General features: G+C 38.3%; 1 protein-coding gene across 7 annotated transcripts; it reads right to left on the bottom strand.

Annotated features, from left to right (window-relative positions):
• Positions 1–744: 744 nt before the first annotated feature.
• LOC127380010 (protein-lysine methyltransferase METTL21E-like) lies at positions 745–17,427 on the bottom strand. Of its 7 annotated transcripts, none has more exons than XM_051608387.1 (6): positions 17,301–17,427; positions 16,469–16,595; positions 15,506–15,615; positions 5,650–5,807; positions 3,027–3,144; positions 745–2,121 (listed from the first exon to the last, which is right to left on the bottom strand). In XM_051608387.1, exons 3-6 carry the CDS (start codon positions 15,573–15,575, stop codon positions 1,697–1,699), a joined length of 771 nt encoding a protein of 256 aa, XP_051464347.1. In that variant the 5' UTR covers positions 15,576–15,615; positions 16,469–16,595; positions 17,301–17,427; the 3' UTR covers positions 745–1,696. The 7 variants fall into 7 exon arrangements, with proteins under 7 accessions (XP_051464347.1, XP_051464326.1, XP_051464358.1 ...); XM_051608366.1 differs by having other exon boundaries at positions 15,506–15,589; XM_051608398.1 differs by having other exon boundaries at positions 16,495–16,595.
• Between the last annotated feature and the right edge of the window lie 1,481 nt (positions 17,428–18,908).

Raw genomic sequence — 18,908 nt, 5'->3', positions numbered from 1 at the left:
AGAAGGAACTTTTTCACTGAAAGTGTTAGTAAATACTGGAACAGGCTGCCCAGGAGGGTGGCTGAATCACTATCCCTGGAGGTATTTAAAAGATCTGTAGACGTGGTACTTAGGACATGGCTTAGCACTGGACTTGGTAGAGTTAGGTTAATCTGTTGCACTTGATGATCTTAAAGGTTTTTTTCAAACAGAACAATTCTGTGATTCTGTGATTGCTCCAGTATTACCGGAGTCACCCTCCTTGGCTCATCAAGGATTCCTCCCTTACAGTCAGTAGCAAGAAAGACAGTCTGCCCTTGCACTATGGTTCTTAAACCCTTTTTTTAAGTCAGCCCCCCGATTGCCACATCTTTTCTTTTTGCATCTCACCTTCCTACAGCTCCATTTTCTCGGCAGTACTCCTTCCACTTCCAGATACCTCCCTACCACATCCTCATCCATCCTCTCCCCCTCAGATTATCTTCAATACCTCTTTTCACACATGAGGATCCCCAGGTTCCACTGGAAAATCTTGACAGTTTACACTCAGCTCTCTACACTGCTTCTTCTCTAATGCTGGGAACTTTTGTCCCAGAAAACCAATGTTTGACTGGGAGTAAGAGAACATTGCAGTTACAGCAGCCATTTATCATAGTTCTGCCCTGTTCTTGTGCCAGGCAGCAAAGTAAGGGAGTGCAAAGAGGAGCTAAAAGGATAAAACTCTGCAAAGTTCTCTCACATTCAATTACAAACAAAACTGGAAAATCTGGGTGTCCAAAGAATTATTTTATTACTCTTCCCAAAAGACAGTTCTCTGATAGGCTTTCAGCACATCAGTCTGACTACTGAAAACAGGAACACACAGTATTGAGTGGCTAGGAGATAAGTATTTTTTTGTCCACTACCAGACAGCACAAAACTCCTCTCTTGATGGCCACTGTTGCATTTTCATTGTTATTCCCTGAGGTCCAGATAATCGTTAATTTTTGCAGGGGCAAAACTCCAAGAATTCAAGGTCTTTGCAAAGGGCAGCTGGTGATATGCTTTACTCTTCTGTTTCAAGACCTTTATTCAAGCAACAAAACATTTAATTCCCACTTGTCTCATGTGTCTGGCTATCTGCTGAAGAATCCCTGAATCTCAATAAAAATGGAAGGGGAAGAAAGCATAAACGTTGAATCAAAGAGTAACTAATAAATTCTGTCCCTTTATTATAACAGTGTATTTCCCAGGTGGGGAATTTTTCCAGCTAATTTAGTGTCCTATAAAGGCTATTCAAAGGAAAGATTTACATCATAGCAAGAATGGGGAAAGAACAGATTTCACACCACAACTTTTAAATGCAAACATTTATCACAGTCTTAAGTTTTAAAAGATTGGTTGATCTTATGCAACACTGTTCAAAGCTGCAATTGAAAGTTATTGGAAATATGTGTTACACATCTAGTAAGGATAATTGCAAGACTTGTGAAAATTATGAGTGTTGTCAGCGTAGCACATAAAAGTCAAGAAAACATCAAACATCCATTTCTTCTGTGGATAAAGCTAAAAGCAAGTCAAATTTAGGAATCTGACAGGCATGCACTAGGAATCTGATGTTTTGTTTTAGCTATCTCTAAAAATTTCATTCATGCAGGTGCCAGCAGCTACTAACATGGAAATTATTAAAAAGATAATCAGCTGCAGAGCAGCCAAAAGTGCAACCTACTTGTATCTCTCAGACCGCCACTTTGGAAGGTCTGACTTTCATCCTGCCTCTCCTCATTGCCTTATATAAGGTTATGTTCAAACTGGGGAAATCAGAAATTGCCTCCAAGTCAAAAAGTGTCTGAAATCTGTCCACAAACTGGTTCTCTTTGTCAAACCTAAATTTCATAGCCCACAGAATAACAGTGTCATTCTTGCACAAGTGATCAAAAGTTAGGAGAAGTTCATCCAAGAAGGGATGGTGGTAAACTACATCAGCAGCCATAATGTAGTCAAAGTGACAAGAAGACTTAGGAAAGTTCTTTTCCAGATCAATTCCCCAAGACAACTCCTTAACACAAGGCCGATGCTTGCATTTCAGCTTTGTATTTTGGAGAACATTGTACTCAAGGTTTCCTAGCAGTTCTGGCAAATCAGTGGCAGTCACAAGTGCACCTGTGACAGGGAGAAAACAAACATATATATTTTGAATATACTTTGAATATACTTCAGGACTTGGGCAAAAGGCCATTCACAAAAAACACTGCACAAAGAACTGACTTTACCAGGTTGCTCTCACTCGAGGGAACAGAACACTGTAAATGCTCCCAAAAGCTCTTAGCCACTGCTCTTAAAATAAATATTTGGTTCCTGGTAGTTTTACTCTACAGATTGCTATCTAAATGCAGCTGGGGATGGTGGGGAGAAATCAGAAACTTACTGTGTCTTGTTATCAATTGGTTAAAAGTACAGTGAGCAAATAGGGATGGAAGAACAATGGTTACTGAGTAAAAAAAAAAAAAGTCAACATTGAAACATTGCCTCAGGTTCTTTCCTTTTCACATAGTAAGATTTCTTAGACTACAGAAAACTAAGATTCTGTTAAAATGCAGAAGTTAGTTATTTGGATTAGTCTTGAAGAAGAATAGGCTAACATGAGAGAAAACTCAACAGTGTCTGTAAAAGAAAAGCCAAGGATCAATTGCTGAGAGAAAATGCTGAATATAAATAGAAAGAAAGTGACCTGGCATCCAAGGGCTGTTTGGTCAATGGAAGGTGATGAATTGGTCATACCTACATCTGGTTGCAACTGGCATCCTGTGAGGCCACTAGTTTCTTACTTTGGTCCCTGTTTAACATTGTTAATGACAACATCATCTATTGGGACCTCCTTTATTACATCAATACACTAGCAGCTTTACAGAAAAAAAAAACAGGTTTCCAAATTAGCCTTTTGAATATTTTTTTTTCTTGTTCTTGGAAGCTATCAAACAACAGAAAATTCTGAGCCACTTCCTTTATGCTCTAGTATTCATCTGAGAGATGTTTCCAAGAGCATAAAAGCAATGGCATGTACTCACCCAGTAAACTGGCTACTATGGAGACCAACCCAGTTCCAGCTCCAATTTCAATCACATTTTTGTCAACCAAATTGTATTGTTTAGAATTAGTTTCCAAAAAATAACACAGAACAAGAGCCTGTAGGGGAGGGAATCCATGAACATACTGAACATACTGAACAAATAAATGAAACAAACCCCTTCACGAAATATGCATTATCATTTAAAAGCATGCAAAAAAAAATATTTTGTAATTTCATGTCTGTTCAAATGAGCAATATTCATTCAAGTGCTGTCCCTAAAGGATCACAGCTCTCTATGAACTTTGAGCTCTATGAACTGACAAAATAAATGCCACAACATGCCTCAATATAGGCTTGTAAAGCATTACAGCCAGAAGGAACAACTGCAATTATCTAATCTGTCACACTGCATAACATGAGCTATGAAATTCCAGTCAGCAATTCCTGCTTATAATGGCACTCACTTCTGGTTGAGCTAAAATACGTCCTTCACAAAGACATCTTGATATAAGGACTGCTTGTAAGAGCAAATCCACAGCAATCCTCGTTAAGCTCTACCAATAGTTAATTATCTTTTACAATCATTAATTACTGTAATGATTCAAAAGGGACCAATAGATTTAGCCCTTTTTTTCAGTTCAGTTTGTTTGCAGGTCCTCTGTGCTTACCTTGTGAAGCACAGCAAACCTTTACAGCAAACAAAGACACAGAGCCCTCTACAACAGACTCCTTATGTATGAATTTATAAACTGTGCTTTCTGTCCTGTCCCACACTGACCAGTGAGTTTTAGTTCATTGTTTGAAATAGAAATTGCTAATTTTATTTCTCTGACTAAGATAATTTCCAGCTTGTCTCCCCCATGTTTTCCCACTCTTAGATAATTATATAGTCTCCATTAACAAATATGTATGATGGTTGCCACACCCTCTTGCATTACGGATGACCATTTGGGAAGGCAATTATTAGTGGCTCAGTCTCACACAGCAAAATTATGCTCTCAGTTTTATTTTTAATCAATTCAGTAGTAGAAGGAGAGAACATTGAGCCAATATTGACATGCTAGAAATACAAATTTTGCTGTCTACCTCTTAATTCAGGGCAAAAAGAGTAGGGTTATTTATGCAAAGTTACATATAATTGACAATCAACAAAGCTTTGATACAGAAGTAAGTCTGCAAGCACCAGGACTAATTAAATTCAGGTTTCTAAAGATTGCATCTGATGTTTTACTGACATTCGAAAGCACGTTATATGAAGATTTCCTGTTAGTTCCATATATACCTATAATTTCTTCCCTCAAAGCTTTGCCTTGTTCTGTTGTAGAAACTGGCTATCAAGATCAAAATTTCTGTGGGATAAATTAGGGAAACTTTGAAATCCAGCTTTTTTTCCATGAAACATGCAAAAATTTTTTTTCCTTAAGATTCCTGCCCTCTCAACAATTTTGGCTGACATTTTTTGGTAGAGTTCAAATATTGCTGCATGGAATAGAAAAGGAGAACATGAAAAGACATAGAAGGGTTGCCTTCCTTCCACAGCAAAATTGGCTAGACCCTTTCAGGAAAAAAAAAAAAACAACAACACACTTTTCACCACAGGCCATGATTTTGTGAGAACAATCAGCAGTCAGCCAACCTTTTCTCAAAGACATACACTGAGGCCACCAAGAGATACAGTATAAATTACTTGTCCAGGTCTGCTAAGACAAGGAAAATTGTTTGGAGTTCAAAACAGCAGAGTATGCTAATTCTTCTCAGCTGAACTATGGCCATATTTCTTAAAAATATTACAATCCAAGGAGGCTGACACTGATGTAACAGAAATTGAACTTCTTGGGTTTTAGTCCTCTCCCTCCTATAAGAGCCCCTGGAGGTGATTCTGTTCCAGGGACGTTCTCTAAATGCCACAAGTGTCAATGGTGCATTGGGGCACCTCCTTGACCACAGAGGTTTCTTTCATTCTTAATTGTTTCAAAACAGTCGAGTTAGCTGTGCATTAGCTGCACAGGCTCAAAACCTTGAAGAAGGCTCTTTGTATGGTGGGTATGTTGATAGTTCTATCAAAAAACAAGGACAATGGTTCTCTCCAACTAGATTTCTGGCTATTTGAGAAACTAAAAGCTCCAGCTGAAACTCTTCCTATGCCTGGGTATTTATGAGGTAAATTTCTTTCTCACAGAAGTAGGCTGAGTAGCTTCTGTAAGTGCTAGTATCTTGCGACCTCCTATGACAGCTGTTTCCACTACCTGGATTTGCCTGCTATACAGCCATCTGTATTTATAAAATGTACAGAAATTTAATCATAAGACTGCTGTATTTCCTTCAAAATATGCTTGTAACTAGCCAATAGGATGGAAAGTTACTGGTAGGTGAGGAGAGGACACAAGATCTTGTGTGATAGGAGCACAAACAAGAAATAACATTTAAGCATTGAGAACAAGGAAACAATACTAAACCAGGCTAAATTCAGGCTTTGGATTTGTAGAATGGAGACAGAGAAGCACAGAATGTTTTCTTTGGGTTGTCAACATAAAACCAAACATATTTATCACGCAAAATAAATTTAAAGTACTATAAGACTGCAAAACTTAAAAAATAACAATGCTGTATAAATATTGTACCGATGGCCAGACGACAGCCCCGTAGCAATCAGTGGCTTCTGTAATTCTTATCTCATGGCCAGCAAAGTGAAAGCCTTCCCAGGGCTTATTAGTTATGACAGCAGGAAAAAAACGCCTTCTCATGATTTCAGCAATTATCTGTTCGTCTTCTTTTCCCCCTGGAAGCAAAAATATAAAAGGTCAATCAGGCTGAGTAGACTGATAAGGAAACTACCCATTTATATTGAAAAGCTGAATTGGAAGCACAAATGTGAATTACATCTGTGAACAAAAATACATTTCACCATTAATGGTTAGCACAATGCATGGGGAGTCTCCTGAATTCTAACGGAAGTTTTTGGTTTAAAACTAAATAATTTCTTTCCTGTTTTGATGAAGAAGCCAAGTTCAGAAAAAGTAAAGAAGTGGAATATTACTATATATTGCTTTCCATTTCAGCAATTCAAAGGAAATGTTTTAACTTCTCTTTCCCTTCAAGAACAGCTACCCTAGTATAGACACTTAGGGTCTTGTGTGCCTGGATTTTTTATTATTTTTCCATACCCTTTTACTGTTCACTTTCCCTACATTATGGTTCTTTTTGACAGTAAACAAAAGGAGCCACAGTATCGATTACAAGTCTGTCACAAAACTTCTGAAACAGATCCTAGCAACACAAATTATGACACACAGGAGCAAAAGCACTAGCGTTGTCAAGAAAGCTTATCCACCCACCCCAACTGAGCCCTGTCAGAGGGATTCTTTCCAGTTGGCTTGATACCCTGAGTGCCATCCCTGTTGCTATGCAAAGGATATTTATGATAGCTAACATAATCCTGGATAACTCTTCTAACAGGAGAGGATTCATTCTTTTTTAGCTGAATACCAAGCCAGTTTCAGTTTTGCCTTAATCACACAAAACTGTACCACAATGTTACCCCAAAAAATGTTTTTAAAAAATAAATTAAAAATAAAAAGAAGTAAGTAAAGCTGTCCAGAGGATTTTCTTAAAAAAGTCTAGAATCATTCAAAATTTTCACAGGAAATTTACTTTCATGGCCAACAGTGATCTCTTGGCAAATTAACTAAAGCAAAACATGTTTACAAGCTACACCTCCTAGAAGGCATACTTGAGATTTAGATAACTGGGTTACCACCTTGGTCAAAGCAGAGCTGCTATATCAAGCCTGCAGTTACCATGGAAATCACAAATATCAAGATCAGGATCTGCACAGAAACTGTAAGCCCTATCACTATTTAAAATGAGAACATTTATGTTTTCATCAGCATAAAACATATTGGCCTACCAAAGATTCTTCACTTTTTCTTCCCCATCAAATGACTGCAGTCACAGGACACGATGGCCTGAAGTGTTGTCATTTGCTCTCCCATATGCCTCGGTATTTTTATTGCCATAACCTATGACAAAGTCTTGTGATGGAAGAATGAAGGAACAAAAGCAGGGGTGAACAAAGCAAGCGATGATACCAAAAACACATTGGGAAGATGCTTAGTCTCATTAGCCAGTGCTTTAAGCTTGTAATTCAACTTAGTCTGAGCATCAGAAGAAACTAAAGAATAGCAAAAACCGAGGAAGAAAAAGCAAAAACTTTAATCTTCAATCTTAGTATGTTGACAATAAGACATAACCTGGACATTAAAAAAAAAACACCAAACAAAAAACTCAGCAACAAAACCCACTAAACAACTCACAGTAATCCAAGAAATTTTTTTCTGGGGGGAACATTAGTCATGGGATACAGTGAAATTAAAAATATACACAGTATAATTTTATAAAGGTAACTTAAAATGGTCAACACTGAAACTATGATATTTTAAGATTTTAGGAAACAAGTAGCATGTGGCAGCCCATTACATCTTCTGCAAGCCTCTGATGTTGAGGGAACACACATGCATCACTGCATGAAAGCAGGGAACTCAGCACAAACTTGAGTTAAATGCCAGACAAATGCTGCTCCCGTGTAAAATTAATCTTTTCTTAAGAAAGAATTAATATGAAACGGTCTTATTACACATATCATAAGTGTATTTAATATATCATCCTTTTTCTAGGCATACCAGATATAGTCTACTTTTAGTCTTCTCTGACTCTAGAGCAGTCTGATCTTGTTCTGTGCTCAGTACTAGCTGTGGAAGTAAAAAGCTGTTACCTCCTAATTACAATCATTTTTCTTGATTCTTCCTCCTTTGACCTCCATTTTGGATCAAATTTTGTGGAGAAGCCATAACTTACTAAGTCTTAAATTACAAAGCTTCTGCCAGAAGATGTATAACACTTCAGCAGTTTACATCTACTCCTCTAATGCTCAATAAATATTTTCCAACTATTCCATATATTATCAGCAATCTTTCTACTTAAGGCTTGCATAGCCCCTACACTATCAGAGTTTCTAGGCCACTGCTCCCTACCTGAGCTAAATTGTCCACACCCCTGAAAGAGGAACCCCAAATCTGCTGATTAATAACACCACTTCAAACTTTGATCATCTTGTCCCTTTGGTAATCCCCCAGGTGGCTTATCTGGAGAAGTTTACATAATTGTTATATTTTTGTCTTCCCCTTAAGAAGATCTCACTATTGTGGAGAATCAAAAAGAGTGTATGTTTCATAAGAGACATAATATGGTAGATGGGCTTCAAAACCCTAAGGAGAAATTTTATTAGGACCAGGACACTAATGATTCTGAGGAAGAGTGCTGACAATATAAGGATTGCAGACTTTTAGTCAGATTTGCTTACTTACATAAAGTTTCTCTTTATACTGCAAAAGGACTCTTCTATTTTCTGCTTTATATCGTTAAGAATAACTAAATTTCTTGTGGGATTGCACAAAAAGAATTGAGTTTATTTTTCTGTAACTGCCTTCAGAGAGAAAAGTAATGAACTAGTGGGAAATATTTCAAACAACATGAAAACTGTTATCAGAGTAAGCAAAATCCAGGTGAGATGAAGTCTTTTAAAAACTGAAAACACTGAGAAAGTTCTGCAGGTACTTTCAACAAAATAGGCTCTTGTTAACAGATGTAAAAAGTTGATAGGAAGTTATTCTCCTGGAAGGGTTTATCTCTGTGTTAGGCTATATGCTCTTGCTCAGGAAAAAAATTCTTAGAATTATTACTCATTTAATGTATTTTAATGACATTTTAAGACAAGTGACTCATCAATAAAATAGAGTCAGGCAAGAGATGAGGATTTAACTGACCTGGCTTTTAATTCCCATAAGAATGGAATAGCATAATGGGCAATACTACTCAGGCACTCATTACTAAACTGTCAGAACCTAGACGTCTGCTAGGACTGGTTCTTCCCTTCTTCATTGCCTGGATTTGACCAGGTTTGCCCTCCTCTTCTGTGATTTGGACAGGCATGGAAGTGGCTTATACATAGAATTACGATCTTCAGCCTATTCATCTCTTTGCTTGAGCATGTACACACAGAAACCACTGGAGTTTCAGGTGCTAGAGCCTCACTTACTTTAAGATGAGACAGTCTGATCCTGTTCAGGTAACAAAGAGAAATTGAGGTAATTTTTGTTAGTGAAACAGATAGCACTTCTTTGGTCTTGAACTTCTGTTCAGAAACAAGTTCCCTTCTACAGACGCTCTAAATTCTTCTTGAAATAGAATTTTAATATCTCTAAGTTTCTTAAGAATGGGTTGATTTCTTACAATGTTCTTTGCCACATTTCGCGTAAAGTATTGTTTATCATAAAAGTCTAATGTCTTTGGAGCATGTTTTTTGAACTCCCTTGATTTTAAGTAATACCAGAGCTGAGGGAGAAAAGTCATATACTGCTGACACATCTTGCACTATATCAACCACATCATTAAGAAAATGGCATAAACATCATTCTCAAAGGCAAAGCAATCATCATTATTACAAGTGAAATGCGAACATAGTTTTCCAAAGAGACATACTAAATCATGTAAAAGACTGGAGTTTGGAAGTCAGTGGTAGGTTAGAGAAACGTGTGTCAAGCTGCAAAATCTTGTGCAGGGATTTTGCTGACACATTCAAATGTCAAATGAAATGTTTTATATTAGAACAAAACCTAAAGAAAAGAATGCAAGTTCTGCTGAGACAGTTGGAGAAGTCCTTCAAGAAGGAAGAGAAAGCAGAAGGAAAATAACAGGAAATAGACCAGGTCAGAATCACAGAATCTTAGGGGCTGGAAGGGACCTCGAAAGATCATCTAGTCCAACGCCCCTGCCAGAGCAGGGTCACCTAGAGTACATCACACAGGAACGTGTCCAGGCGGGTTTTGAATGTCTCCAGCAAAGGAGACTCCACAGCCTCTCTGGGCAGCCTGTTCCAGTGCTGTGAGCAAGTTGCAAATTGCAGCATCCCTTTCTTTAGCAATCACATGAATGGGCCTTAGGCTATTTTTATCTGCACATTTTTTCTTAGAATGTGTAGAAATTATACCTGTTTAGAAATCTGTGACATGATCAGCTGTTCCTCTTACACCAGTTGTCACATAAAATCATGCTTGGGAGTATATAGATCTACAAGGAAATGGAAACCTTAAAATTCAGTTTGGTATCTTCCATCAATTCATAGCATCTGTTAAATCTCACACTGCATAACTAATGATACCACCTCCATTAATGTATTCTCCGCTGAATAAAAAGGGAACAGAGACAGGCACTGTTAAACAGCGCTTAAAATGCAGAAAAAGCAGCAAAGACAAGGAGGCTGAATTAAAATTCTATTTTTAACAAAAGTAGATACTACACTCTAGATACCTGAACTAAAATGTGACTAAAAACAGAAGTAAAAAACCCTTCCACTTAAAAGCTGCCAAGAAAATCCTAGCAGTCAGTATCTCCATTTTCAGGCTCTTTCACAAATAACACACAGAGTAACAAAACATCCTTCAAATGCTTTGCTAATGGATGAGGACAGCACTAATTCAGAGACAACAGTTTCACCCAACGATTCCTCAAAACAACCTAGAGGGGAGAAAATATAACTAATCTCTTTCAAATGGTGGCCTGACTCTACTTAATCTCTTGAGGTCAAATGGTGTCACAGCCCACAGTGACAAAGAAATAAGACCCAGCCATCTTCTGCTTCTCTCCTGCCATGATGGATGTTCTCCAACTGGCAAATGGAATGAAATCTAAGCTTTCAGCATGACCTTGAGCTCACAAAATTCTCAATTCTAAGGGACTCTCAAGTCTCAAAATTTTTACTGAGCTACTAACATCTCAGGATCAGAGCCCAGATCACTCCATGGAAACAGACACAATCCTGAATCACAGAATAGTCCCCAAAATTCCATGTAAATCTAATCATGCTCTTCACTTTTGAATATAAAGCAAAGTACTGTTCCAGTACTTATCTAAACAATACCATTCATTTTTCTTTACTTATTCCCTACCTACAAAGAGGGAAATTACAATTTCAGCTCAACCTGCTGAAGTGATGGCAACGATGAGGTATATTCTATTGCTTAATCTGAGATTCTATATCAGGGTAATATCATGCTTGAAAGTTTACACTTAGAAATGCAGAAGTACAGAACTGCCACCCACAAGCTGCCTGTTCTCACCCAAGAGACAAGATGCACTTAGCTGAGGAGACATGAGGAAACAAGAACAGGAGAGGGATATGTTCACAGGATCTAGTCTATGTCTTTACTCAGGCTTGAGAGGTACATTTCAATTTGAAATTCACACCACTGATATTCCAGACCCATCCAAGTCACGGGTCATTCAAAACCATTAGAAGGATGAAAATAGAACTATCATAGTCACATTATCTCATGAACACATAATTAATTCAAATGTGCCAGGTACTTGCCTCGTTACTTCATCAGTTTGTCTGTCATTGAAAACATTTTCAGGTCTAAGCTCAGCAGCTATTTAATCTCTAAAGATAACTAATTCTCCTTTGATTACAAAAGGAGACTGTGTTCTTAAATTAGATGGTCTAATGTACATTATAAAAGGACAACAGCCAATATCCTGATGGATAGGAAGGCTCTCTATGAGTAATTTAGACACTGTAAACCATTCTCTAGTCTTATCTTTCACATCTCTTACCTTGCCCAGTCAAGAGGGCTTTGTGCCATTGAAAATGGCTCTTACTTTCTTGTAAGGACATGCCACAACATGCCAGGTACCACAGTCAATGGAACAGAAGGGACTCAACAAAATGCCTGCCAATCTTCCGCTAGAAATAATTGTAGATTTCTAAAATATTTATTTGAGGAACAAACCTGAAAGTAACGTAACAACAACAATGCATGCAAACTAGCCACCTTTCTTGTCTGGCAGTTGAGAAAAAATTAATTTATTGTTGAACTGCAGCTACTGTAAAGGGGAAAGATGTGAAAACAGGAAAGACAGGCACACAGTTGAGAGGGAAGATGTTACAGACTTCTCTGGAGAGTTAATGCGTGTTTTGATTATGTAACTGTTGCCTGCAACTTTTGCTCTTTCCATAGGCAGGAATTTTCTATTTTCATTTAGTAATGTTTTCAGAAAAAGCAGGTCTTGCTTACTGAGGGAAGAGATATACACCTCAAGTAAAAGAGCTCAGAGATAAGTTACTATAGGATAGCCAAGAAGTAAATTCAGAGAAGAGCTATTTTTAGATTATTCTGATTTGTGTCAAGGTGCTGTTTAGCTCCAGTCACTCCTTAATTGGGTTATGCTCAAGTCTCATTCCACACTATCTCTTAGTCAGGCCAATCCTGCAGTGAAGAAAAGAAATGTAGGCTACTAATTGGGTGACTTCCATGAGGTTTGGGGTGGGGAGTTAATGCTTTTGAGATGAGAATTAATGGAAGAGGTTGTTCAGTTGTCTTTTAAAAAAGAAAGATAGAGGTAATATGTAAAGCTAAGAGATAAAAAAGAGGAAGATGAAAGAAGGGAAGGCAGGTGGTGGGGACATATAGCAAAAGTGTCATTTATATATAGCATAAATAGGCTCATTTTATAACAAGCACTGTTAATTGCAAAGTTCACTATGTAAAGAATGGTTCAGCAATTTAAGGACTCCGAAAATGGAGGAACTGGGTGCTGGATCTTCCTCAGAAGGATTTAAATTCAAAACTCACCCAAGGGGTGTGTTCCAGTACAGAACCAGGTGCTTCCCCTTCCGTGCTTCACCACCAGAGGTGGGCCATCGGGAAACCAGGATTGAAAGAATCATGCTAGAAGGACATCAATCAAGGGAAAGCCCAGCTATGATCTGGGCACTAAGTTGTGACGAGGCAGGTGGGCTCCACATTCTGGTCCCAAGATATTTTTCACATTTTATAGCAAAGTTTTTTAAGTCAATGGAAAAGTGTCAGGGGGGATGGGAGTGAGAAAGAAGTAGCTTTAAGACGTAACCCAGGAAATAGGAATGAGACACTAAGTCACTCCCTCTTCCCAGCTGAATATCTTAACTTCTAAGTTACAGGGTTAGGCTGCTTCTCACTTCTCATTCCAACTACATCCCATTTAAGGCACATTTCTGGACTCCACCCAGAGACAGAAATTATAGCAGGAATCGCCATTAATTAGGACATCTGTCAAACAGGGTGAGTATAAGGAGCTTGTCTCTTCTGAAATGCTCAGAGATATGTGAAGGTTACCAGGTCAGCATTTTCTCAGATATTTATGGATTAAAAACTGATCCCTTGCCAAGTGAAATGAGAGGATGGACTGTCAAGGACAAGTACGCCTTGCAAACTTGCTCTTCTCCTTTTGTCAGAGAGGTAAAATAATTCTGGGGTGAAGTTTAATAATGCAACTATGGTTAAGTAATTTAGTATCCAAAAAAATAAAGATGTGAGTGGCAGAATCTGATGTTGGAGATGTTTAGCCAAGGAGAGTCAAAGATAATGATAAAGAGAAATCATGAGGGGAAAGTAAAGTGACATCTAATAATGCAAGTGCGATGGAGAACCGATTGGATAAAGACACCAGAGGAGAGATAAGAGTGGGTGAGGACCTATCTGTAGGCTGAGAACCAGTTAGTAATGGGCACCGTGAACAAGAATAAGGAGTTTTAGCCTGGAGAACTTGTGACAAGCCAATTAAGAAGGAAAGGCACCAAGTAGAAGAGCTCAGCCTGGAACTTGCAGAGAAACTGAACAGAACTTGAACCCCAAGAAACAGAGATTGAAACTAGGAAGGTGATGTTAATGAAATGGGAATGGGGGAGACAGTGGGGGAAAAGGATGAGAACAAGGCTCAGGGTGATGAAGAAGGTTAAGTCTGCATGCAGCAGGTTCAGCACCCTTTATTTCCAAAACCTGGCATGGAATTTAATATGCCAAAGCCTCGTGTCATATGAAACTGAAAAGATATCCTATTTTCCATTCATGTCTCCTCTACCTAGTGTTCCTAGACATGGAAGACAACCACCTGTTATTGCTATCTACACAGTTACTCTTTTAGCTAAGTGGAATATATTTCTGGGTTTGATCTAAAGATTCTGCTCTACTGACTAATTTTGCATATATTGACCTAATGTCTCAAAGTTCAATTTATTTTTATCATTCAAAAGCTAAGGAAGATACATGCAGACTCACTCCTCCCCACCCTAAATCCTATGTGAAGAGAGTACCAATATTAGAGTGCCAAGCTTCCAGCAGCACAGAAATGCCTGTACAACTTTACTTCAGCCCTTGTGTACTACAAAATATGTGATGAGACATCAACATTTCAGTCCTTACTAGCTCTAACTTAAATATTTATACTTCTAGATATTTCTTTGCCCAAAAATAATGCTTCATTGCATAGGATCAACTTGAGTTCTCAGTTCAACTCAGAAATCCACAATAAGAAAGATTAAGACACTTTAGAATCATAGAATGGTTTAGGTTGGAAGGGACCTTAAAGACCATCTATCTCCAAACGCCCCTGCCATGTGCAAGGACACCTCCCACTAGATCAGGTTGCTCAAGGCCCCATCCAACCTGGCCTTGAACATCTCCAGGGAGGGGACAGCCACAACTTCCCTGGGCAACCTCTATGGAACAGCAACCTACACCAATCTGTATCAGCTATCTTCTTGCACAATGTGAGCTTTACAGAGAAGGTAATAGATTTGGGGCACTTAAAAAAATATTCAAAACCAAAATAATATTCATTTCAGCAAGGAATTAATTATTTTTAAGTATTGCAGTCAGACTCAAAACTCCACCTTGCCTCACTGAACAGCTAGCAAAATAAAAAGTGGATACTGAGCTCTCTTGAAAAAGCAGGCCAAAAACCTGGCTCTACATGGACCAAGATTCAGCTAAGATTTCAAACAAAAATATTATAAAAAATGAAATAACACTTAAAAAAAAAACACCAAACCACCTTCTTTCACGTTTAGCTGTAGAATGTAACTAGACCCCATCCCCAAAACAACACACATACTTGCTCTAAAACCTTGCCTTACTTTTGGTGACCTCTAAAAAGATGAGGATCTTGAAAGATGTGCAGCCATGAACTTGATAAAAGAAAAAGCTGCCAACAGCCCCTGAAGGTGTTTGAAGAGCAGGTTTGAGGCTATCTAGACAGAAACAAAGCTTGTAATAACCAATTCTCCCTATTTGATACCCTGTAAATAAACCTCTCCTGAATAGCTTGATTGCAGTCACAGCTTCATTCCCTGGAATCAGCCACAGGCAAGATGCCAGGCAGTGGTAGGAAACTGCCAGGACCAAAGTATGCTGGCATGGCAGATACTTACTGCATAGCTAGAATACTACAACAGTGCTATCTGTTGTATTTTCTGTACAAGTGTCATAAACACAATTCTTCAGAAAAAATTAATGAGAAGATAGCTCATTGTTAGCAAGACATTTCAATCCTTAACAACATTCCTAAGTGCAACAAGAAAATACAGTGAAATAAGAAACATCTTACCTTCTTGTCTTTCCAGTGCTCTTATCCGTTCATTTTGTAGATGATTATGTTGTGATGATGTCAAATCCATATTATGCTACAAAACTTGGGACAGAGAAATACAAGCCTGCCTGAATAAAATTACTTTATTTATTTCCCCACATAACACTTCACAAAAAATTAAAATTATTTTTACATGTATTATGCTATAATTTACCTTTATTGATAGTAAAGACATGTAGACACATAAGTACCAGTATTCAAGGCAAAAAAGAACCAGAAGTGGCAAACTAGTTTGACTGTTCTATGCTCAAAGAGGGGAAAAAACAAGTGGATTTAAAAAAAAAAAAATTAAAATAGCTTTGATAAACATTTAAAACTATTTTATGAAATTTTAAAATTAGAATCTGTTTAAATTAGGGCTGTAAGGGTTATAAATGATTGAAAGGAAAAGTAGCAATACATGTCTGAAAGAGAAGTAACACCAAAAGGATCTAATCTTGTCTGAACTAATTGCTTGGAAGGGAAGGAAACAACCTTTAAGTTGCACATGAGAATAAGTAGGAAGCAGGATATCTAAACATGCAGAACAGAATGTATATATGCATATACAAACAGATGAGAACATGCAGATTCAGGAGAAAAAAGTAACTGAAAAGGATGACAGAGCAATAACAATTTTCAGCTTTCTGCAGAAAAGCAGACAGACAACCAATAGTCTCCATTTTTTAATATTTTATTATCAGAAAAACAGAGTTCACAGAGGAAAAAAAAAAAGTAAATCAATGCTCTGGTAATTTTTAAAGCTCTTGTGCTGTTACATAGAAATTTGACTGATTTTTGCAGGAATGGTTGCAGGCAATATACAGTTAATTTACAGACATCTCCACACCCAATAGGAATGCAGTTAAATAAGGCAAAGGGTGACAGAGTATCTCTAGTTAAAAAAAAACCAAACAAACAAAAACCAAAGTAAAAACTTACACTGAATACTCAGTAAACTTCCTCACCCTGCAAAGCCTTAGGCAGGCTTTCCTCTCAAGGTTTTCAGATGACAGCAGACAACAGCCCTGTCTTGTTAGAGGGGGTGCATCATACTCTCGAGTTCACCCTACAAAAGGCATACAGGATTGATGTTAAACCGTATCGTCACAATGCCAGCTGACATTATACCATTTGAAGGTGAAGAATAACTTAGAGGGCTTCTACACATCACTGTACTTTGTAGAACAAAAATACCACTATTATACAGACTACAGACATCTACCTATGAACTTAGCAACTGTAACATTGTTACATGGGGAACAGAAAAGAGATTCTATGAGATTCAAAGTCTTTGCACACATCTCCCGCACAACGAGTAGCATAAGACATTATAGGGACATCAAAGCCATGAGTGTTACACACATAAATCAGCTCATCATCTACCTCAGAAGTATGAAAAAAGACAATTTTTCTTCCCGTTAGAAGATATTTTATCTTCTAACAGATTAATAAACAGTCCTTTTGCATTCTGAAGGACAAGCAACATTGCACTATAAAAAGCACACTAAAAGGGAAAACCTTTGCATTTTGTGGTCATCTACATCGTTTTTTTTCCTCCTAAAAATATCCTTTGAGGTACACAGAACTACACAACAAACTATCTGACTTTAACACAAGCTCAGGAGTAGTACAAGCAACCAAACAGCGCAGAACAGCTGAACAGGTGAGCTATGTTGTGTAAGGTAAACTATACAAAGTAATTTAGAGTAAAAGACAGACAAGTGAAATATCACTGGCATCCTCTGTGTTTCAGTGTTGCAGCCAGCATTACCTGAATCTCTTGCAGCTTTCCAAAGATGGCACTCGAGCAGATAAGTCCTTATCTGCCCACTCGTTGCCCTCCCAGGCAGTCCCAGGCAGAAGTGTGCTCTGAAGTGCGTGTCACACGTCGCCAACATCCCCACACCAGGAGCAATAATAAATCCCGACAGCTGCAGCACGAGCACCGAGTGGGCACCACACGCCCTGTCCCTTACATAAGGGAGCAGATTTCATAACAGCAGCAGGCACCCAGCCACGGGAGCTCCAACCAACACGAGCCCACTTCCCAGTGTTTTTTAGAAGGACAAGACACAGCATCAGTAACTATTGGCTGTTACTATAAAGTAACCAAAAAGCTAAATGCCATTCTTCAGAGTCAAAAGGGTCTTGCAAACACAGAGGGCAAGTGTCTTTTTGGCAGGGGTATGCAAGTGTATGCCCACGTTGCTATGCAGAACTGTAACAAGGCACACAATCCCCAAAACCTTAGCCCATTTTGCCCCATGAGACTGCTGTCACCATGCATAAATATACACATGCCGCTCCTCTTTTGTTACGCACAAGACAGACATTCGCTCAGAAGATCACAACCACTTTACTGTCCTGGGAACAAGTACAGGCATCTTTAAGACTTCTCTTACCCAGACTACAATCAATTTAGGATGGGAACTGTCTCTTACTTAACCCAATTTTTAGCAAAATTAGACTCTGACCTCAACTGGGGTTTGTAGGCGCGCTTTAAAAGTAATAAATTATTGTACAAGAAAACTAAAGAACCCTTACAGAGAACTGAAGGCCTCTGTACTTCCCCTTACTGGGCAGGAGAAATTGCCAGGAGCTCTTCTACGTTTAGAAACTCTAAAACAAATCAGAGGCCTGATCTACACTTTCAAAGCAAAATTTAGGAATACTAAGGAGTGATTTACAAAACACTGCTGTTAAGAGGCTGTCCAGGCTGAGAAATTGCTTAAAATATTATAATCTTCTACAAAAGTACTATCAAAAGAGATAGTTTTTGCGCAGTAAACACTGTAGATGAAGAATTAGATTCTCTGCAACTGTAAGCACCAGTTTTCTACCTAGCTCACCTCAGCCCTCCATTGTTTTTCGGGAGGTTACTCTTTCATAAGAAAACTAGTTGTATGGACTTGGACTTTAAAACAATGGAATAATGAGAAATTAAGTAGAATTATTAGATAAGAAAACAAAAGAAGCACGGAGCACTAAATGTAATAGAAGAACACAACTACACTGGCAGAATTTGGTGTGTTTTCACCTTGATCCACAGGAGCTCCAAATAAATTCTACAACCATTCAGACACAGTTGAGGCAGGAGGGAAGCCTGAACCCAACACATCATCCCTCTCCCAAATTAATCCAACCTGAGTGCTGCAACCAGTGGGTACCTCTGAACATCACTTTTGCAGATAAATTCTGTCCTTGGACATGGTCACGTAACTACAAGTCTAGAAACGTGTTATTTACATTCAGAACATAAACAGAGACCTGGGGCTGTTTAGTCTAGAGAAGAAAAGTGAGCGGGGATCTTATTAATGTATATAAATATCTGAAGGGTGGGTGTCAAGGAGAAGGGGCCAACCTGTTTTCAGTCATGCCC

Source organism: Apus apus, chromosome 1 (assembly GCF_020740795.1).
Source record: "Apus apus isolate bApuApu2 chromosome 1, bApuApu2.pri.cur, whole genome shotgun sequence".
In the NCBI taxonomy this organism is placed as follows: domain Eukaryota; kingdom Metazoa; phylum Chordata; class Aves; order Apodiformes; family Apodidae; genus Apus; species Apus apus.
This window is presented reverse-complemented; position numbering and strand designations above follow the sequence as displayed.

What these genes read in the sequence shown, in the direction of transcription:
- LOC127380010 (XM_051608387.1), bottom strand. Translation starts at nt 15,575, where the DNA reads ATGGATTTGACATCATCACAACATAATCATCTACAAAATGAACGGATA. An exon ending in AGCACTGGAAAGACAAGAAG is followed by an intron (nt 5,808 to 15,505) that starts GTAAGATGTTTC and finishes TTTTGCTTCCAG; the next exon opens with GGGGAAAAGAAGACGAACAG. An exon ending in CATAGTAGCCAGTTTACTGG is followed by an intron (nt 2,122 to 3,026) that starts GTGAGTACATGC and finishes TCCCTGTCACAG; the next exon opens with GTGCACTTGTGACTGCCACT.